The sequence below is a fragment of the Rattus norvegicus genome, chromosome 5 (genome assembly GCF_036323735.1).
Source record: "Rattus norvegicus strain BN/NHsdMcwi chromosome 5, GRCr8, whole genome shotgun sequence".
Taxonomy (NCBI): Eukaryota; Metazoa; Chordata; class Mammalia; order Rodentia; family Muridae; genus Rattus; species Rattus norvegicus.
The window spans coordinates 119,637,615-119,660,500 of NC_086023.1; the positions used below are offsets into that span (position 1 = coordinate 119,637,615).

At 38.0% G+C, this 22,886-nt stretch overlaps 2 protein-coding genes across 28 annotated transcripts in view; one reads left to right on the top strand and one right to left on the bottom strand.

Annotated features, from left to right (window-relative positions):
- Window positions 1-3,360, bottom strand: part of Itgb3bp (integrin subunit beta 3 binding protein) — a 65,318-nt gene extending 61,958 nt beyond the window's left edge. For 10 of the 21 annotated variants that reach the window (XR_005504482.2, XR_005504480.2, XR_005504481.2 and 7 more), the window contains exon 1: window positions 3,027-3,219. Coding sequence is in view for 10 of the 21 variants with exons in the window: in XM_039110271.2 (XP_038966199.1) it covers window positions 3,027-3,219 (193 nt within the window). In the remaining 11 variants the exon portion in view is untranslated. Of the gene's footprint in view, window positions 1-1,500; window positions 1,525-3,026 lie in introns of all 21 variants that reach the window. The other 11 variants (XR_010066419.1, XM_017593484.3, XM_063287954.1 and 8 more) reach the window with 8 other exon arrangements.
- The window catches only part of Efcab7 (EF-hand calcium binding domain 7), a 50,726-nt gene continuing 31,066 nt past the window's right edge, over window positions 3,227-22,886 (top strand). For 3 of the 7 annotated variants that reach the window (XR_010066420.1, XM_008763885.4, XM_039110291.2), the window contains exons 1-6: window positions 3,227-3,356; window positions 5,428-5,615; window positions 16,762-16,973; window positions 17,818-17,904; window positions 18,925-19,120; window positions 19,551-19,669. Coding sequence is in view for 6 of the 7 variants with exons in the window: in XM_008763885.4 (XP_008762107.1) it covers window positions 3,301-3,356; window positions 5,428-5,615; window positions 16,762-16,973; window positions 17,818-17,904; window positions 18,925-19,120; window positions 19,551-19,669 (858 nt within the window). In the remaining variant the exon portion in view is untranslated. Of the gene's footprint in view, window positions 3,503-5,427; window positions 5,616-16,761; window positions 16,974-17,817; window positions 17,905-18,924; window positions 19,121-19,550; window positions 19,670-22,886 lie in introns of those variants that run through there. The other 4 variants (XM_008763886.3, XM_039110289.1, NM_001191866.1 and 1 more) reach the window with 4 other exon arrangements.

A 22,886-nucleotide genomic window follows, 5' to 3' on the forward strand; every position in this document is an offset into this window, starting at 1 on the left:
TCACATATTATATTATATATAACATAGTATATATATATATACTATAATATATAATATCATATACTATATTATGTATTATACATAACTTGAACTTGCTGACTTTTATAACCAATAAAAATGTACTTAAAATTCATATTTTTCAATTTTTATAGCAAGTACTAACAATTTACCGACCCTATAAATGCAAGATACCTTTAAGTAAAATATTCAGTTAGTTATATAACTGAGTATTTCCTATGATCAAACAATGTTTATTAAATAGTTAACTATTACTTGGTCTGTCACATTATTTTGCTCACCTGTGTTTTTAAAATTAGTCCACGCAATAAAAATAATTGCATTTTGGAGCTGAAGAGAAGGCTCAGCAGTTAGGAGCTCTGACTGCTCTTCCAGAGGTCCTGAGTTCAATTCCCAGCAACCACATGGTTGCCCAATCCAATGCCCTCTTCTGTTATGTCTGAAGACAGCTATAGTGTACTCACATACATAAATAAATCTTTAAAAAAAAATTGCATTTGGCATTACGCCAGTCAGTCTTATTAGAAGCCCAAACAAGTGTAGTATATATCTAGGCTTTCAAGTTGGGCAGAAAAATACGTGCCTGTAATACTAGCGCCTGGAAGATGGAGGCAGTAGGATTAGGAGTTTATGGCCAACCTCAGCTACACAGTGAGGTTGGGCTACACTAGACACTCATTTTTTTTTTAATTTAAGAAATAGTACATTTAAAACATTTTTTCAGAAAACTCTGAGACTTTGTAAGAACATCATCAGATTTAACCCATTCTAGGAACACGTCACAGTTAGGAACTCCAACACTAATGCTATTCTAATGTTTCATCTCTGGAACATAATTAAGTGAACACTCATAGAAAATGGCCATCTTTGGTTGAAGCATCATGACAATACATGTTAATTATAGAGACTAGGTAAGTGGTACTAGGAAATTTACAAATGAAGATATGGGGAATGGGAAGGACTCAAGGAAATGTAATAGCAAAAGCTGTTTCACTTGCCATTAGTAATATGTAAGCAAAGATGTGGTGTAAAAATGTCTCCACATAGTCTAAAGCAGCTATTCTCCTCCCTGCTCCTTTAAGTCTGGGCCTGAGTTAGCCTTAAACTCCAGATCCGATCCTCCTGCTTCTAGCCTGGAAGCGCTGGAGTCATAGGTGCCAACACCACATCAGTCTTAGGATAACCTTTTTTTTTCAAACAGCAACTTTCTTAGTCACTTACTATTCTTGATTAACTATTCTGTTGATGAGGATTCAAAGCCTGGTGTTTTGGCCCAAGTGGTTTTTCCACTTCACGTCTAAGCGTCAAGGTTGCAGCCTACATTAATCACGTTACCTCTGGACTTAGAACACACATAGAAAACAAGAGTACATTTGCTTGGAGAGACTAAAGAAATCAGGAGCAGCAAGTAGTTGACTTGTCAGCTTCTCTATTCAAGAAAGGGACAAAGGCTCTAGCAGATCGTCGAGAAACTGTACTTACTGAGAACATAAGTAATCTCTAAATCTAAAAAACAAACAAAACAAAACCAATTTAAGTTGGTGGTGATTCCTACTATTAAAAAACAAATGATGCTCAAATTAGAAAGTCAAGCAACCAAAGATTTCATCACACTAAGAAACAGCGTCACCAACATGACTGGACATACCTGATGGCTCCTTCTCTAGTCCGCCTTCCCTGCTTTTGGACATGATCTTTTGCTTTTGCTATAATCATAGCACACACATATCTAAGCCCAAACAACTGTTTATTTTGCTTGCTTTTAAACCTTAAAGGCTGTATGCAGTCTTCCATGAATCGGTTCCTTCAGTCACTGTTTTTAAACACTTCACTAATTTCTTCACTAATTTATTCCTTCCCATTTATCTTAGATTCATTCAGGCCACACTTATTTCCCTAATTGCTTTTATTAAAAAAAAAAAGAACAAAATGTATTTTCCAGTCAAGTTTAAAGAAAATTCCGAGTGGATACAGATCACACCTTTCCAATTGCATTATACACATAGCTATGCAAATGTACACCAAAATGTCATCATTTCAACATCACTGAAAATCATTCCTGTTTCTGGGACTGGAGAGACAGATGGCTCAGAAGTTAAGAGCACTCGCTGCCCTTACAGAAGACTAGGGTTCAGTTCCCAGCAACTGTATGGTGGCTCACAATCATCTCTAGGTCTGCTGGCATTTAACACAAGTACCCTCAATAATATTTTATTTTGTATTTTACTCAAACAGGAAAATGTTACCCTAGCAGGAAGTACTTATATCAGCCTGGCACCAGGGGTACCCAAAGAAGCAACGCAAGGGTTAGCCCTTCCTCCTCCCTCAAATTCTTAAAGACCTTAAAAAAAACTTATACAACAGCTAACTATGCTTTACTTATTTTATAAAGGGTAGCTGAAGGGCAGCAGAATACAAGATCGTCTAGCACAATACTCATCTCTACTATGTTAATTTTCCATAATCACATTATTGGGGTTGGGCTGTTTTGTTTTGTTTTGTTTTAAAGTTGACCCAATACAAACTTATTTTTATTTTTTCAAGCTTACTTTTATAAGTAAAAATAAAAAAAAGTAAATCACTTATTACTGAGTTGCTAAATGAGAATCTTAAGAAATCCAGGCACTGAAATCCATTCAGTTCATGAAATCTCTCCGAGTTTAAATGAACTCACAATGCAAATACTTAACACGCATTTAAAAGTTCTACAAATTACAGAGTCATATTTACTTAATATACTATTTCATTCTCAGTCTGTTAACCCTAAGTTATTTCAAGTTAGACATGACTCAAATTTAGCCAACAGCTTATACAAAGAAGGAAGGTTCTGAGAGTCAAAGAAGTGCTAGAAGAGTAGAGGTGGGTGGGGAATACCAAGCATCCCTACGATGTCAACAGAGACAGGTTATAGAAATAGAAAAGACAAGGTGACCATGGGGCCGCATAGCATACTCTTTTTGCTCACAGAGGGCTCGTACAACATCAACGTCTAGGGAAGGGATACCTACGGCATTTCGGGACTCCGTTGCTGGACAGAACCAATTGAGAAACCACAAACGCGGAAGTGTAAAAAGCCCGCGTAGTAAGCACTGAATGAGGTGTCACACCGAATGCGGCTCCTCCGAAACAGTCTCCACGCGAGAAAGAGCCCGAACGTGTGCAAGAAAATGAGGGTGCAGGAAGTCTAAGGCCAGAACCCATCTAGCCCCAGCCGCGTGCAGCACACGACCCTCTCTCACTATCCTGGACATACCAGCCTCCCAAAGGATAAGCTACAATGCCATGACTGTTTTCTGTCGGTCAATAGTCCACAGATCTCTAGTCGGAGCGTTTGGAAGGTGCTCTGCCTCTTACTTCCGGTGGCGGGGAAGCGCAGTTGCTATGGTAATCTAAAAAAGGCGGAGGTCTGTCGGGTTGCGCTGAGAGGTTCGCGGAACTACTAAAGAAAATTGGCTGCTCTTCTTGGTTTGTGAGCTGAAATTAGGTAGCAACCAGCCCTCTCTCTTACCCTATCGCTCACTCTGCTCCTCACTGTGCGGCTGCCTCTCTCATCTGCTACGTTTACTTCTGTGTCCTCCTAAAAGCCCGTGCATGCCCCGAAACACACAAGGGAATACAGCATTTGTGGCCAGAAGAATACAAAAAACAGAGAGAGCTTGTCTGGGATTAGTTATTACTGTTAAACGGAGCAGCGACGGTGACTGGATGGCTCTGTTTTCACTCGACGCCTTAGGCGTTTTTAACAGTTTATTTTTCCTGCTTATTATGTGCCTGGTTATTTATGGAGCCGTTTGCTACAATATACTCTCCAGGCCCCTGTCTCAGACTTGGGCTAGAATTTTAAATAAAAGGTGGTTTCCGAGCCCTAAGGGTGCAATTATACATTTATTTAAGCTTCAGTTTAGACTCTCTTCACAGGAAGGGAAAGAATAGAATTCTGGAACATTTCTGCCCTGGGATTTTCATGTGAGAATAACCCTATTTGGAAAGAGCATTTGAAGAAGATCCTTTAAAATGTTTTTGAATTGCTTGCTGTAAACTGAGTGCTTGTTCTTCCTTCTTGGAATAGTTTTCTTTCACATTTGTGAAATGGCGTGCACGCATGTGTGTTTAAAACCAATGTTTAATTATGGTGATACCAATTTGCAGTAACCAGACTGTGACACCACGTCCCTATGGGGTCCTTCTAAATCTGGTATAATATGAAAGTGTCAGGCAGGCGGTCTGTGTATTATAAATAGGGTACTTCATCCATGATAAGCGATTATTATCTTTCTTTCCCAAGTGTAAAAGACCTACATAATTCAAGAAGGTGCCAGTGATTTAGGCCTCCTGAGTAAGAATCCAATGAGTCCTGAAGGGGACCCTACCTGTGTCATCTTATTATTCAACTTGAGCTGTTCAATTTATTAGATTGGAATGTATTTTTAGAAGTCAACGCAGGATAAAGTAATGTTGGAAGCCATTAGACCACCAGAACAGTTTTGCACTGCGTAGTAGCCTTTGTTCAATAAACCTTCATCCACATTCACAGAAGAAAGTACTGAAATCTCACAACTTACTACTGACTGGGTGACATCTCTGACCCTCATTTCACCATCTGTAAAATGGACAAAAGGTGCCTGGTCAGTGTAGTAATGGCTTAAATAAGATGTTTGCATGGATATTAATGTCTTAAGAGCAGAGGTACTGTATAGATCCCAAATATTATTACTAGTAAAGGAACTCTATAAAGCCCAGTATAATCAGTGAAACTTCCAATATTCAGTGATTTGACATGAGCTGTGTTATAGAAATGGGAATGAGGGGTTGGGGATTTAGCTCAGCGGTAGAGCGCTTGCCTAGCGAGCGCAAGGCCCTGGGTTTGGTCCCCAGCTCCGAAAAAGAGAGAAGAAAAAAAAAAAAAAGAAATGGGAATGAAATGATGGTTACTCCTATAGAGGGTGGGTCCACTGCAGTTGATTGGCATGAAAAAATCTCACTGTTAGGGAATTTCACTCCATATCTTTAGCTTTTATGCATCCTGAAGTGTTGTATGTATTTCACGTGTGGACTGATGTAATCTTAACAACCTGTGAAGTCTCCCCTGAAGTCTAATTTTGAGATGATGCATGTGTGCATTTTCTTCGTTCTGATTCTTTTGTGTCATGCTACATCACTCTTCTTTGGGAGAGTATTGTATATTTGAGAAATTATATGCATGTGTGTATGTATATAATTAGAAATCAGTTGTTAAGGACTTATTCTATTTAACATACATTGATAAGTTCATAGAGATGCTATAATATTTACCTTTTTATTCTATATATAAAAATTTTAATGCCCTAGTATGCCACCCCGTGGTGGCACATTTGGATTATAAGTGATTTACATCGACTAAAGTAAACATTTTTTGTTATTTTCTAACAGAATGGCCAGCAATCCTGGAAGTGATGCAGCTTTGGATACTCAGAAGTCAGTGCTTTCAGGGAGTCCTCGAACAAAGAAATTCCCACTAACTGAACAGGAGGTATTTTATATGAATTGTAGAGCCGCCTACTTAACCATCTTCAAAAGCAGCTTGGAAAACATTATGTCTAAAGATCAACTCTACTTAGGTAAATTTTTTGAAGTTGAACATTTTCCCTTACGTATTGAAGTTAATAGAATGAAAAATTTGAATTAAAATTATAAATAAAAAAAAATTAAAAAAAAAAAAAAAGGGCTGGAGAGATGGCTCAGCGGTTAAGAGCACCTGACTGCTCTTCCAGAGGTCATGAGTTCAATTCCCAGCAACCACATGGTGGCTCACAACCATCTGTAAAGAGATCTGATGCCCTCTTCTGGTGTATCTGAAGACAGCTACAGTGTACTTATATATAATAAATGAATAAATAAAAAAAAAATTTTAAAATTACATCATCAAATCATTCCAATTTCACAGTGAAACAAGCAAAAGGACTTTAAGAAACAATGGCTATTTATGTAGTTACATATTCTAAGGGCTTCCAAACTTTATAGGTATCTCTCTCCCTCCTGTCTGTCTGTCTGTCTATCTATCTATCTATCTATCTATCTATCTATCTATCTATCTATCTAATCTATCTATCCATCTACACACACACACACACACACACACACACACACACACACACATATATATAGAGAGAGGATTTTGTATTTATAGAGAGGATTGTGTATTCATCACATCCATCAGTTACTACTTAGGAGTTGGTATTGTTGCTGTTTTTTTTTAATAGACTTATTTCCCTTGTTTTATTATTTTAAAAAAATTTTAAATTTCAATTCTCCTTCCTCCTCTCCTCCCCAATCTTTCCCTCTCACCTCCCCTGCCCCTTCCACCCACCCCCTCCTCCCTTTCTTCCCAGAAAAGGGGAGGCCTCCCATGGATATGGAGTCCTGGCATATCAAGCCACAGCAAAACTAGCTACATCCTCTTCTACTGAGGCTAGAAAAGGCAGCCCAGTTAAGGGAAAGTGATCCAAAGGCAGTCAGTGTAGTCAGGTACAGCCCCCTGCTTCCTTCCACTTTAGGAGTCCCACATGAAGACCTAGCTGCACATCTGCTATACATGTGCAGAGGGTTCAGGTCCATCCCATTCATGTTCTCTGGTTGGTGGTTCAGTCTCCATGAGCCCCCACGGGCCCAGGTTAGCTGACTGTAGGTTTTCTTGTGGTGTCTTTGACCCTCAATCCTTCGTCCACCTCTTCCACAAAATTCTCCAACCTCCATTCAATGTTTGGCTGTAGGTCACTGTCTCAGCTTCCAACAGTTGCTGGGTGAAGGCCCTCTGACAACGTTTATGCTAGGCTCCTGTCTGCAAGAATGGCAGAATATCAAGAATAGTGTCAGGGGTGGGTACCCTCTCATGGCATGAGTCTCAAGCTGGGTCAGCCACTTGGTTGACTCTTCCCTCACGTCCTGCTTCATCACCTACCCCTACACATCCTGTAGGCAGGACAAATTTTGGGTTTAAGGTTTTTTGGCTGGGTTGATGCCTTATCCTTCATTAGAAGTTTTGTCTGGCTACAGGAGATGATTGATTCTGGCTCCATATCCCCCATTGCTAGGAGTCTTAGCTCGGGTTGCCCTCGCAGAAACCTGGGAGTTTCCATTGTCCTAGGTTTCTAGCTCGTCCCAGAGATGCCTCCTCCAGTGCAGTTGTCTCTCCTAATACTCTCTCCTGTTTTTCCCCCACCTCATTCCTTCTGTTTCCATCCTCATTACCTCCTCGATCCAGTCCCCTCCTTTCATCCATCACCAATGTCTAATCTATTTCCCCTTCTCAGTGAGATTCAAGCTTGTACCCTTGGGCTCTCCTTGTTACTTAGCTTCTTTGAGCCTGTGGTTATCCTGTACTTTATGACTAAAATCCACTTATACATGAATACCATGTTTGTCTTTCTGGATCTGGGTTACCTCATTCACAATGATCTTTTTCATTAGCCTGCAAATTTCATTATGTCATTGTTTTTGGTTTTGTTTTGGTTTTTTTTTTCTTTTCTTTTTCTTTTTTTCAGAACTGGGGACTGAACCGAGGGCCTTGCGCTTGCTAGGCAAGCGCTCTACCGCTGAGCTAAATCCCCAACCCCTATGTCATTGTTTTTAATGGCTAAATAATACTGCATTGTGTAAATGTACCACCTTCTCTTTATCCAGTCTTTACTTGAGGGACATCTGGATTATCTCCAATTTCTGGCTATTATGAATAAAGCTGCTATAAACGTAGTTGTGCAGGTGTCCTTGTGGGATGGTGGAGCTTCTTTTGGGTGTATGCCCAGGTGTGGTATAGCTAGGTCTTGAGGTAGATCTATTTCCAATTTTCTGAGAAACTGCCTAATTGATTCCAAAGTGTTATACAAGTTTTTCACTCCCACCAGCAAGGGAGGAGTGTTCCCCTTGTTCCACAGCGTGTGCTGCTGTTAAGTCTTTGACCTTAGCCATCCTGATTGGTGTAAGCTGGAATCTCAGGGTTGTTTTGATTTGCATTTCCCTGATGACTAAGGATGTTGAACATTTCTTTAACTGTTTCATGGCCATTAAAGATTGATCTGTTGAGAATTCTGTTCATAACTGAACCCCATTTTTAAAGTGTGTGATTTGGTTCTTTGATGCCTAGTTTCTTGAGTTCTTTATATATTTTGGATGTCAGCCCTCTGTCAGATATAGAGTTGGTAAAAACTTTTTTTCTATTCTATAGGGTGCCATTTTGTTCTTTTGACAAGGTTTTTTCAGATTCGTGAGGTCCCATTTATTAATTGTTGATCTTAGTACCTGAGCTATTGGTGTTTTATTCAGGAAATCTCCTGTGCCAGTGCATTCAAGGCTCTTCCCCACTTTCTCTTCTGTCGGCTTAGTGTATTCAGTTTTATGTTGAGGTCTCTGATCCACTTCATAAAATGAATTTGGCAGTCTTCCTTCTGTTTCTAATTTGTAGAATAACCTGAGGATTATTACTCTCTGAAGGTCTAGTAGAATTCGGCACTAAATTTTTTAGGTTGGGATACTTTTAATGACTGATTCTATTTCCTTAGGGGTTATAAGTCTATTTAGTTGTTTACCTAGTTTTGATTTAGCTTTGGTAAGTTGTATCTATCTAGAAATTTGTCCATTTCCTATAGATTTTCCCATTTTGCAGAATACAAGTTTTTGAAGTAAGACCTAATGATTCTTTGAATATTCTTGCTGTCTGTTATGTCCCCATTTTTATTTCTGAGTTTTTAATTTGCATATTCTTTCTTGACCTTTTTAGTTAGTGTGGATAAGGGTTTGTCTAAGTTGTTGATTTTCTCAAAGAACCAACTCTTTGTTTCCTTGATTCTTTGTATTGTTCTTTTTGTTTCTATTTTATTGATCTCAGCCCCAAGTTTGATTATTTCCTGCCATCTACTTGGGTGTGTTTGCTTATTCTGTTCTAGAGCTTTAGGTGTGCTGTTAAGTCACTAATATGAGCTCCCCCTAATTTCTCTCTGAAGGCTCTTAGTGCTATGGACTTTCCTCTTAGCACTGCTTTCATTGTGTTCCCAAGTTTGGGAATGTTGTGCATATAGAAAGTCTTTAATTTCCTCCTTTTTCCCCTTCCTTGACCCAGTGGTCATTAAGCAGAGAGTTGATCAGTTTCCATGAGTTTGTAGACTTTCTGATGTTTCTGTTATTGTTAAAGTCCAGCTTTAATCTATGGTGCTCTAATAAGATAGAGGGGGGTTATTTGCATTTTCTTGTATCTATTGGGACTTGCTTTGTGGCCGAGTATATGGTCAGTTTTGGAGAAGGTGCTGAGAAGAAGGTATATTTTTTGGTGTTTGGGTAAAATGATCTGTTAGATCCATTTAATTCATAACATCTGTTAGTTCCACTATTTCTCTGTTAGTTTCTATCTGGATGACCTGTCCATTGGTGAAAGTGCAGCGGTGAAGTCCCCTACTATTAATGTGTATGGTTCAGTGAGTGATTTCAGCTTTAGTAATGTTTCTTTTATGAATGTGGGTGCCCTTGCATTTACAACATAGATATTTAGAATTGAGATATCATCTTGGTGGATATTTGATTATTATGAAGGGTTCTTCTCCATCTCTTTTGATTAATTTTGGTTGCAAGTCTATTTTATTAGACATTAAAATGGCTATTCCAGCTTGCTTCTTGGGTCTGATTGCTTGGAAATCTTTTTCCAGCCCTTTACTGTGAGGTCATGTCTGTCTTTGATGTTAAGGTGTGTGTGTTTATGCAGCAGAATGGTGGATCCTGTTATCCATTCTGATAGTCTGTGTCTTTTTATTGGGGAATTGAGTCTATTGATATTGAGAGATATTAAAGACCAATGATTGCTAATTCTTGTTATTTTGATATTGGTGGTGGTAGTGTGTGTGTGTGCATGTGTGTGTGTAGTGTGTGCGTGTATGTGTGTGTGTGTGTCTGTGTATGTGTGTGTGTGCGTGCGCACATGTGCTTCCCTTCTTTTGTATTTGCTGGTATGAAATTATTCCCTGTTTTCTTAGATGTAGTTAACCTTCAGTGAGAGGCTTCCTTCTAATAACTTTTGTAGGGCAGGATTTGTGGATAGATATTATTTAAGTTTAGTTTTGTCATGGAATATCTTGTTTTCTCAATCTATGGTATTTAAAAGTTTTGTTGTGTATAGTAGTCTAAGCTGTCATCCATGGTCTCTTAGAAACTGCAAGACATTTGTCAGGTCCTTTGGCTTTTAGAGTCTCTGTTGAGAAGTCAGGTGTAATTGTGGTAGATTTAACTTTATATGTTAGTGGGCCTGTTTTCTCTTGCGGCTTTTAATATTCGTGTTCTGTTCATTTAGGGTTTTGATTATTATATGGGAGGAGAATTTTCTTTCTTGGTTTAATCTATTTGGTGTTCTGTAGGCTTCTTGTATGTTTATAGGTATCTCTTTAGGTTAGGGAAATTTTCTTCATGATTTTGTTGAAAATATTTTCTGTGCCTTCAAATGTAAATCTTCTCCTATTCTGTTACTACTATTCTTAGGTTTGGTTCTTTCAAGACTATCCCAGATATCCTGGGTGTTTTGTGTCAGAAACTATTTAGATTTTGCATTTTCTTTGGCTAATCTATCAATTTCTTCTGTCATATCTCTACACCCGAGAGTCTCTCTTCCATCTGTTATATTCTGTTGGTGATGCTTGGGTCTGTAGTTCTGTTTTCCCTAGGTTTTCCATCTCCAGGATTCCCTCAGTTTGTGTTTTCTTCATTGTTTCTATTTCCGTTTTCAGGTCTTGAACAATTTTATTCATTAAAATACATAAAATAAAATGCATTAAAATACAACCTATTTGGTTGTATTTTTCTGTATTTCTTTAAGGGATTGCTCTTTAAAGACCCCTATCATTGTCCTAAGATTGCATTTAAGGTCATTTTCTGTGCTTCAGCTGTGTTTGGATGTCCAGGACTTTCGGTGATTGACAGTTGGACTCTGGTGGTACCATGCTGCCCTGGCTCTTGTCATGTTCTTATGCTGGACTCTAGCCATCTGCTTGTTGCTGGTGCTGCCAGGCTTTTGGGAATGCAGGCAGAGTTATGGGCTGGAAAACAGAGCACAGGGGACAGGGTGCAGCTCACTGCTGCTGGGCATGCCCCAGAGGGACATGCCAGGATTGGGGGGGTGAGGGGTCTCACCTGTCACTGGTACCAGCAGGCCTCAGAGAATGCCTGTAGAGCTGTGGGCTGGGAAATGGAGGTGGGGGCAGGAGCAGGTAGGCATAGTTCAGTGCTTTTGGGTATGTCCTGAGGGGACCTAGCAGGCAAGGGCTTGAGGTAGGGTCCCACCTAGCTATCCCTGATGCCAGGAGTCTCCTAGGAATGCAGGCAGACCCGTGGCTTGTTGCTGTTTTTTACTTATTGGTGTGGTAGTTTATACTTATAATAATAAAAGAAAAACAGTCTGTCATTTGTCTTACTAGTCTGAACTTTTTAAAACTGTTTTTTAAAAGATTGATTTCTTTTGTTTCATGTATGAATATTTTACCTGCATGAATGTCCATATCCCTTGGAACTAAAGTTACAGGCACACAGTTGTGAGCTGCCATGCAGGTACTGGGAATTGAACCCAGGTCCTCTGGAAGAGCAGCCAGTGCTCTTAACCCTTGAGCCATCTCTACAGTACCCACTAGTCTGAATCTTTTCCGTACATTAAAGAAAAGACAAATATGCAAAACTTGAATCTGATCACTGTAAAAAAAAAAAGTAACTAGAGATAAGTGAAATTTCAAAAGAGAATTAAGAGTTGGGAAGTTTTGTTTCTTCTTCTACCCATTATCATATTTTAAAATTCCTCTGGTTGCCAAAGTCCTCCAGATCACTGAGTTTGATCCTTACAAGGCTGTCACGACTTGGAGGTCTGGATGCTGCTAGTGCTTAGACAGGAGCAAGTGGTAAATGATAGTGGGGACTGCGGATGACTTGTCAACTTCGTCAAGGCTAACGTGAGCAGAGCAAGCAGAGCTCTTTGTCATCTTTTTGAGTAATTTCCTTAAACTAAAATTCTGCTACGTTTCTGCAGAAATGTCTTAGGTTTTATGCATATGATATTTCTAAGAAAATTCATTTGGAGGGATGATTAAAAATTGACAAGATTAAAATATATATGCTATCTAAGTAAGACATTCGTTAAATAGTTTAAAAACAAATGCGCATGGTGTGAGCAATTTTTAAAATGTGCCTAATTTTACTTTGACTTATATAATTTTAAAATTAGCAAACTTTCATCTTGAATTTTAAATATTTGTATTTAATTGGCCATATATTAGACAGAAATCCAGTTAATTAAAACTCCAATTTGCTGCTGTGGCTAAAATACCTGAGCTTCTTTTTCTTTGAAGATAGACAGTGAATTTTTTAAGTTGAAAACTTTTGCTTTAGTGTGGTACTTGAATTGTTAATCAGTTAATATGTGTTAATAAGATGCTGCTGGTCCTGTGAAATTATCTGGGTAGAAAACACAGTTTAGCATCTCCTGTGCAACGTGGTTTGGTGTAAGGTGGAGTGTTCTTTGTCACACTCTTGGGCTCAAGATAGCTTTTACCAAGGGTGACATGCATTAGGATGTGTCTTTCCTACTGCTCTTTTCCCTATACACTTCTGCCCTTAGCACATTACAGATATGGTCTGACATCTCCATTCAGAGTCAGTACATTACAGATACATTGAGAAGCTTAAGTAAACCTTACACAAAAGATCCATACATAGGTGCCAGTCTTTAAACGTCTATAGTTAGTAAAAACTTCTGAGATGTAAGATATCTATCTACTTCTAAATAAATACTTTGGCATAATTAGCTTCATGTTGAGACAATTAGTTTTAAATGAATAGTTTTAAAAGCTGGTGATATAGCTTAGTGGTAGGAGCATTCGCACAGGCCTGGACTCCAATCTTCAGCATTTCAGAGAATAAATGCATCCAAGTACAGCTGCTCATCATCCCAGCCCTGGGAAGCTGAAGCAGGAGGATTATCTTGAGTCTGAGGCCAGCTTGGGCTATAGTAGAGGTGGTTGTTCTAAGCAGGGGGCATGAGGTGATGGCCTGGGGTGGGGGTGGGATGTGGGGACACAGCGTGAACAAGGACAAGAGACAAACATTTCCTTTGTTACTGAAGATAGTAGCAAGTAGTGTTTGCTGAAGTTTTATTCTGAGAGTTGTAAGATGGTTTTTCTAAGACTTGACCAAAATAATTTCCTTCTCCGGCAGATTTTTAACCTTGAAATTACCGCTTCATTTAGGTTCTCGTTTATTTCCCACTGTAGGTGGTGGGGTTGATGGGGGATGGGTTCCTAAATGCATGTGCCATTTCTCTAATTCTGTTGGCAGATGAAGTATGGATATTTTTTGTTCACATACTAGGCAAATACTCTTTATTCTTAGGGCAGCATAACAAACAAGGATTTCTCTGTTTCCAAAATGTGAAAAACAAGTGCAATGCTATCCATTTCCATAAAGGTCTTATAAATAGATAGAAGATGGTAGGTCCTGCAGTGAGAACTGCTCTTCGCAGGACTATGACGTAATTCAGTGGCTGAGGATATCCACTGTCAGACTTGGCAACTGGCATTGCATCTCTGGGACCCACAGAGCGGAGGGAGAGAACAAATACACACACACACACACACACACACACACACACACACACACCACCCCCAATAAAATTAAATTAAATCTGTTGACTGTGGTTCTTGTTTCCCTTCCCATGTCTGTTTCAGTTATCTAAGTACAGTGCATTGACACAAACTGGAGGATGGGAAATGTCTATTAGTTTTTCAAACAGAAGTCATCACTACAAGTAGCAATATTACACTTAACATGTAGACTTTACATGGGTCAGAGAAATGGCTCAATAGTAGAGGTGCTTGCCACAAAGCTTGAGGACTTAAGTTCAGTCCCAAGAACCCCCATGGGGGAAGGATAGAACCAATTACGAGTTGTCATCTGGACTCTACATTTCTGCTGGGGCATGTATGTGTAGGCACACATATAATTATAATAATGATAATGATAACAATAATAACAACAACAAAACAATGACAACTGCAATAATAAATATATAAGATGTAATATATTTTAAAAGATGTAGAATTTGCATTTATATCACAGAACTTTGGACCCAAAAAAGCTTGATTCTCTGGAAAAACAAAGTCATCCTATATATTATTGTGTACAATGAGTACCCAATAATTGATTCAAATATTTGTATTTATTATGTTGATCTAGTTTCTATTTCTTTATGGATATGTCTCTGAATTGTCTTGTATTTGCTAAACTGTAACAGATTAAATTGTAGAAAATTCAGATAATCGTTTTAGTGTTGATGCACACATATTATATATTCCTACCCAAAATAGTTAGAAATGTTTTATAGTAAGAGTTGTTAGCACAATTCGAAAGCGATATAGCTTTATAAATTTAATGATTTTTCCTTCTGGTGGTTCAGAAATCCTTTAGTTCATTATAGATAATTATAAGGCGCTATGTAGACATTCATTCACAAATCATTACATCACTTGTATTCAAGCGAACAAGGTGTCTGTAATTGTGTTTAGTGTTGCATGACATGTGTGAATACACAGATCCTTTCAGAGGTTGTAGCTCTTACAGATGTGAAGCACAGTTAGAAATGAAGACCACATGACGGTTGTGTCTGTGTGACTCTATCCAAGGTTTAGCAGCTTTCCTTCATTTCTAACAGTCATAATTATAAATGGATACTTCCTAAAATGATTATGTTTAGTTAAGTATGTGTGTGTGCACAGGCATGCACATATGCTCACGCTTGCCTGTGTGGGGCCTCTTTGTTCACATATGCACATGCCAAAGCTTGTAGAAGTCATAGAACAGCTTGTGGGAGTTGATTCTTTTCTATGTGTGAGAGCCAAGGCTGTCAGGCTTGGTGACAGTCCTTCATCTGCTGAGCCGTCTCACTAGCCCTACAGATGGATACTTGTGTGCATGTATGTGACATTTGAATATGTTTGAAGTTCTGGAGCACCTACTATCTAGCTTTGGTGAACATTTTAGATACTACGTCTTGTTGACATTAAAATTCTCAAACAAATGAGTTTTCCCCTTCAGTAAAATATTTGTCCATCTTGAAAAAGTAGTTACTTATGCTTTTTGTGGTTACTCTGTGTTCTCAAAACAAATTCAGCGAACTGCGTGTTCTTTAAAGTTCTTAGGTAACTGAGCTGCAGTGGGCAGGTGAGCTCCCTGGAGAGGGCCAGCACTGGACCGCTTGGCTACAATGGGTTCATTGAAAGGCATGCCCCAGAGGCTTCGTCCCAGGATTGCTTCTTGTTATGGATGTGCCTTGTCATGTTTGTCATTACCATATTTCTCATTTATTGAGACCCTCACAGCCTACAGCCTGATACGATAACTTCCTGGGTGATAGCCCACTCTGTTGGCCAGTCTCCTGCAGATCAGGATGGGGATGAAAGCTCCTGAGATAATGATGTTCAGATGAATTAATAATTTTATGAATTCCTGTCTGATTTAAGTGGTTTTAGGAAGTTAGCTTGGTTTAAACAAGTTTTGGAAGTTGGGTAGTTGATAGAAGCTTTAAAGGTGGAATCGAGAATAGAATGTGCCGCTTCCTTACACTGTGGCGAGAGCTGCGTGAGTTAGAGAAAGGAGCTCAGCTGAGCACTCAGGTATTACAAGCACAGAATTAGAGCAGCAAGAAAATAAGCTTGGAACAAGTTAACGGCCAAAGAAAGCATCCACTCTAGGTCGGGCCTTAGTTCCTTTTTCTTAGGATCTAGGGATGTTTTAACAGGTTATTGGTGTACAGCATGAAAGAGAAAGATTATAAAAAAAGAAAAAACAATTCTGTTGTGGGTATAAGAACACGGAACAGATGATTAGCCAGTCAAGCCGATCAAGACTCTAAACAGAAAGCATAAGATGGATGAGCTGTTCCCTAGTAAGCCCAGGTCATTGTCAGCCAAGCAAAGGGAGAAACTTCGCTCATCTATGACAAGAGAGTTACTGCTTTGGGTTTACAGTGAGCTTGTGGAGAGACAGGTGAGAACTGTTTAGTGAGAGAGAGATTTCAAAAGAGGAACACGTAATGATTTTGATGTGTTTTTAAAAAATGTTTTTGTGGTGATTGTTTTTAAAAAATGTATAACTTATGGCTATAAGGAAATTTTTTTTTCCTAAATAGAAAAACTTTGTCTTAAGGGGTCTAAAAAGGGTTAAGAGAAACAAAACAAAACAACACTGGAGCCTACCCTTGCTCCAACTCACGTTCGTTCTCTCTCTCTCTCTCTCTCTCTCTCTCTCTCTCTCTCTCTCTCTCTGTTCACCTCCCCCACCACTTTTTCTCTAATCACTGGCTGTCACAGACAGTAGCCTCCATCGATCATTATCAGAACCAACCCCTGTCAGCCTCTCTTAGTTCTGACCCTGGTCAGCTGCTATAAGCACTGACCTCAATTGTTGATGCCACACCTTGCTGTCTGACTCTGTTTATGCTGTGGTACCAAAGCTGATAGGCATGGAGATATATATTATCATATATATATAAGCATATATATATATATATATGCTTTAGAGAATGAAGCAATGAAGCATACATTGAATTAACTATATAATCAACACCAATGGTGATATACTGATATATATTATATTTGCTTAATAATATATAGGGATTGAAGAAAAAGAATACTCAGATATTAATTCCAAATGTTATAGTAACATATACTTTTTCTTTTTTGTTTAAATTGGCAGCTCTTCAGCATGCAGGAAGAAATCCATCTCAAAAGACCATTAATAAGTATTGGACTCCTCAAACTGCCAAACTAAATTTTGATGATTTTTGTATAATTTTAAGCAAGGAAAAACCTACTTCGAAAGCAGACTTACTAAAATCATTTAAACAATTAGATGTAAATGATGATGGCTCTATCCTACACTCTGACCTTCATAAATATCTAACCAAGGTAAGGCCTGTGAGACTTCAATACCACATATTTGCGAAGCAGCTGGAGCCGAGCTCTGCCTACCACAGCCCACAGTAAGCCTTTCCCACCAGGTGAGGTAAACGGCACGCAGTATGTATAAAGCATTTGCATCCTCCATTAAAGTGCTCTGTAAATAAAGGGGAAGTAAAAGGTTCTCTCCTTTATGTTTCAGGCTCCTTTATGCCTCTGTAGTTCTTTACTGCTCAGAACTCGGAAAATTCATGAGTCCTTCATGTGATTAGTAAAGAAAATAAGTATAAATGTGATTAGAAATAATTTTGTCTGTTTTGTTGTTTTGTTTTGTTTTTTTAAGACAGGTTACTCTGTGTAGCCCTGGCTGTCCTGGAACTGGCTTTAGCTCAGAGAGGCTCCTGCCTCTGCCTTCCTAGCGCTCGGATTAAAGGTGTGCGCCACCAAGTTCATCCTAGTTTGTTTCTGGAGTACTCTTAGAAGATGTTATTACTGTACTTCAATGTCCGTTATTACAGTCTCTGTAATGTATATTTTTATTTTGAAATGGAAATTAGGCATATTTTCACAAAATTTTGTGAATTTTTTTTAATATAATTTCATTATTGATTAATATAATTCTCATCCTGACTTACAATGAAAACAAATATTCAAGCTTATTTATAGAAGAGATTAAAATATATTTCCAATTGAGCACTATAACCCACACCATATATATATATATATATATATATATATATATATATACACATACATATATTACTTTTTGTGAATATGGGAAATATTGAATAATTCAATCACTGTGAATAACAAAGCATTACTTGTTTTAAAATAAACCTTATTTTATTTTTAGAGAGGTGAGAAGATGACTCAGGAAGAAGTAAATGCTGTAATAAGTTTGGCTGATGTAAATGCTAATGGAAAGTTTGACTACGTTAAGGTAGATAAGTTCATACTGATATAAACTTGCATGCTCTGTAGGGAAGTACGTTTAATTTCCTTCAACACTGCTAAGGTCTAACTGAGAAAATGATATCTATTTATAATGTACGCAAAGATGCTTTTGACCTGTGCAGACCTTGTGAACTGATTAGACCTCATCTGACACGCGGCTTGTTATTGTTGCATTCCCAGGCCTCATACATGCTCTACACTGTACCAGGAAGGTAAACCTCAGCCCCTGTTGGAGTAACTTTTTAATATTGGCAAGGGCACAGTTGTGTGCTGTGTACCCATTATACTTTCAATTTATCCTCTTGAGTTCCACAGTTATGATCTGATGATATAAAAATAATGTAGAGCAACATCTTGAATCTGAACACGCAAGATATGAAATGCTCTAAAATCTGAGGCCAAATACCATGTGTGAGCTCATGTGAACCTCCTGAAAATAGTGGACAAAACTCCCTCTGGGCTATTTGTATAAGCAGCACATGAAACATAAGTGATTCTCTTAACTAGACTCAGAATCCTCAAGACGTCCTACTGTATGTCTGCACATGATCCAAAATCAGAAGTTATCCAAAATGCTCTTGGTCCCAGCATCTTGAATAAGGGCCACTCTGCCTGTACAACCAAGTTAAAATGCATCTACAAGTATACAAACCAGCACAGAGACTCCCTTCAGAAATGAACCTTTTGTATGGTGGAACACTCGTAAAAATTATTTAGAACAAATGCAAGTCTATGTGTCTTGTAAAAAAAATAAATAAATCACCTCTCCTGGTGTACCATTCATTTCACTCAGAGTGTGACCTCACTGATTGATGACTACGTCTCACTAGGTCACTTGGGGCTGGCAGTCTGGCTCAGGAAAATAACATGAGCAACAAGGAAAGTAAGAAATGCGTTTCAGCCACAAGCCTCCTCCTTGCCTAATAATGTGTATTTGCCTCTCTCGCCTCCCAAATATAGGACCGAGCGTTTTCTCCACTAGCTGACTTTGTTCTCTTTCCTTTAGTTTTGTAAATTATACATGGCAACCAGTGAGCAGTGTCTCAAGACTACACTAGAAAGACTGGAGGCCGACAGTAAACTGAGGCGTCAACAGTTTGGAAGCCAAATGGAAGGGTCCCCTGAAAGGGATCCATCACCAGTACCAAAACCATCACCTAGGATCATAAGAAAAAATGACCAAGAAACGTTCTCAAGCAAAGGTATTTACTCTCAAAACTAATAGTTTCCTGATCAGAAATGGTGGATCATAATTCAAAAAGTTGTCCTTTCATCTCAGGTTATCAATGACAAGGTAACTGAGAAACCAAGTGTTAGCCACAATTTCTAGACTTTCCTAGCAGTAAAAATCCACTGGAGTAAAATTTTTATTATGGAACTTTACTTGGATAGGCTCATTATATTTTATTAAAACTAAAATTTCAGACTAAAAGGTGACATATTGAAATAAAGAATCTTAGTAGCACATAAATTAAAAACCATTAAAGCCTGGTCAATATAAAGCCCCTGATTGCATTTTAATAGGAAGAACAGAGAGTGACATGGATGCATAGACAGTGTGACACTGTTTAGAAATACACTGCTTCTGATCACTTTTCATATATGAGTCCAAACGACCGTTACTCTCTACAGGTGACACAAGCCACACCTTACTGTCAACAACTAGAAAGTTCAAGACATCTGTTTCCTTCACAATGCCTATGAGCGCTAACAGTAACCGAGACTCAACATTAACTGAACCAAACTTAAAGGTACAGTATTTTAAACGAACAAATAGAACTTTTTCTGGAAAGTATTTGACTTTAAGATTATTAACAATCATTGAATGTCTACAGGGAACCAACCAATGGAGTTTGTGAACTAATTTGATTTTTTCTATGGAATGCAACATTTCTATTTGTAATATTTAAATTATATTTTATCTATTATGTATGTATGTATGTATGTATGTATGTATGTATGTATGTATCTATCTATCTATCTATCTATCTATCTATCCATCCATCCATCCATCCAGCTATCTGTGGGGGAACATGGTCATGCCATAGTGCGTATGTGGAGATCAGAGGACAGCTTGTGATAGTCAGCTCTTACCCTGCACCGTGTGGGATCCAGGATGGAGTTTGGGTGGTATGCTTTAGACATCTTTGTCTGCTGACCTATCTTGCTGACCCTGGTTGTGATATTTTAAAGTAAAAATAATGAGTAAGAATATTATTATATTTATATGTAAGGTCTTTAAAAATAGTGACTCTTGAGTTTTTGAACTTGAGAAATAGATTAATTAACTATGGACCTTAGCAAGTAAAATTTTTTGCTTGACAAATACTTTCCCTAGGTGCTTCTTAAGTAAATCATCGATTCAATATCAATTCCTGTGAGAGAAAGACCACAAAGTCACTTTGCTAAGTCAATATTTGTAGAGTGTTAATATTGATCTTCTTCCTTTGTTTTCCCTTTCTAGACTCAACTTTTACTAGTTTTCTTTCAGCAGAAAATAATAGCTACAGAAATATAAAACATTAACTGGAAACTGCTAGGATACATTAAGAATGTGCACCTGGAGACCTCTGTGAAGGGGGGAAATGGTTATGACCACACACTATAACTGCTGCTAGAGAACTGAACTGATTGTCCTCTAGAGCTGCATTCTTGTTTCAAATAACAACTCTGTATTTGTTATTGAACTCTGAAGTCCCTTATATCTTTAAATTGCTAGACAGTGACATTTGTTCTATATTAAAATTTTAAAACATCATCTCTGAGGAATTTTCCTCTGACTGTTTAGGAATCTGTACACCCTAAGCAATTTGGTGCGCCTGTTCAGTCTGCACACACATATTTCCTGTTCCAACAATATTAGTTTGCACCAATAGCATCTTTTTGTATTTTTTAATTAAGGTAAATATTAGCCTAATTAATTATGATTTACCTAATTCTAAAGTGTATTTTAGTCATCATATATAAATAAGAGATATAAATAATATTAATTAACTATATAAATACAATTTGTTTTGTTCAATCCAACAAATAATTCTTTCCTTTTTCTTTTCTTTTTTTTTTTTTTTTTTTTTTTTTTTGTGGTTTTTCAAGACAGGGTTTCTCTGTAGCTCTGCTTGCCCAATAACTTGCTCTGTAGATCAGGCTGGCCTTGAACTCAGAGATCTGTCTGCCTCTGCCTCCCGAGTGCTGGGATTAAAAGTGTGCCCACCACCTAATAATTTCTAATCAGTAATTTGTGTCAATTATTTTGCTTAATATAAAATATGGACCTTGAATTAACAAAATTTCCATTTGATTATAAGCTGTCATATGCCAAGAAATAGTATTTCATTGTTATAATGAGTATTATAATAAGTATTTATTGATTGGATACTTTGTAAAAAGAGTCTTCTTGGAATTGATAAAGAATGCAGAGTAAACAGGCCTGAGTGTAAATCCTGGCTATTCCTCTAGTTATTATGTAAATGGGTTAACTTTAACAACCTCTTTTTTTTTTTGAGTCTGATTTTCCTTAATTGTGACTTGGGAATAATTTTATTTTATATATTTTAAAAGATGTAAATCTTTTTCAAAGCATTTAGCACAGTACTAGGGACATAGTCTCTTAAATACAGAAAGTATTATAGAACTAAGATATGACTACAATTCTTCTTATGGAGATGAGATGGTGAAAGTCCACTTGAAGAAAAGCTGTTTTTGTATTGGATTGTGAATGGAAATGGGAGAAAGATTTACCTGAGAGACTGATAGTTATCTTATTATGTCCTCATGCCAGCTTGTCCTGTGGTAGCTCTTGAGTATACTAGGAACGGGAGGGTCTAATGACCATGCTGGGATTAATCTGCAGGCTATAGATAGTGATATACATATACATACATATATATATTATATTATAATAGAAAGAGTCCACATGTTTTGCATCTAGACATCAAAAATAGGAATTGAAAATTCGATTTTTAAAAGTTCTCAGAATTTAATTATAATTGCAGTTGGCATGTTGCCAACTTTTACATTCATTTATTATCTGTATGTGTATGTGAAGGTCAGAGAACAGCTTGTGGGAGCTGGTCCTCTCCTTCCACTATGTGGATCGGAGGTCAGTGGGCTTAGTGGAAAGTGACTGTACCTGCCGAGCCATCTTGGGAGCCCAATAGTGTCAAATTTTTAATTTATAACTTTAAGATAAATATTAAATTTTTTTGGAAATGCTTGTCTTGTTTCTCAACATTCTTTGTTTACTATCTGGTATTTCTTAGGTAAAGTGAGCCAAAATTATTATTATTTTGGGTGACAGCCTGTTCCAGGCTGGCCACAGACTTACAGCGTCATCAAGGATGGCCCTGAGTCTGCTCCTCCTGCTTCTCTCCCCAGCGCTGGCTGGGCTGTGTGTGCTGGATGTGCTCCTGTATGGAGTGATGTTGCCAATCGGAAGCTTGGTTATTTAGCAGGAGGTAGTTCTTCTATTGTTCTACTTTGAAGCAACTTTATTTTCATACATTTAGAACCATTTTAGTGAGTGAGTGGTTCTGAAAATTCAAAATAAATTACTAATAAGACAGCTAAATTAATCTTCTTTAAGTAGTATAAGCCAGTTGGTGACCTTGGTCTATGTGGAACAGAGAAGTGCAAAATTGCACAGAAAATGAACAGCTTAGAAATGTAAAAGTGTTGCAGTGGGGCAAGCAGAAGCCAGAGTTAAAATCCTGTCCGGCCTGCCCACCTGCCTGCCTGCCCACCTGCCTGTTCTCCCTCCTTCCCTTCCTCCCTCCCTCCCTTCTATGTTTCTGTTCACTTTTTAAGAAGGCATGGTCTTGCTGTGTTTGTCCAGACCGTCCTCTAGCTCACAGGCTAAAGCAATTCTTTTCTTTTAGCCTCCTTGAGTACCTGCAACTATAGGCACCATGCTTAGCAGCCAGATTGTGAGTCATATATCCATACATATATAAAAGATTTGAATTACAGGGA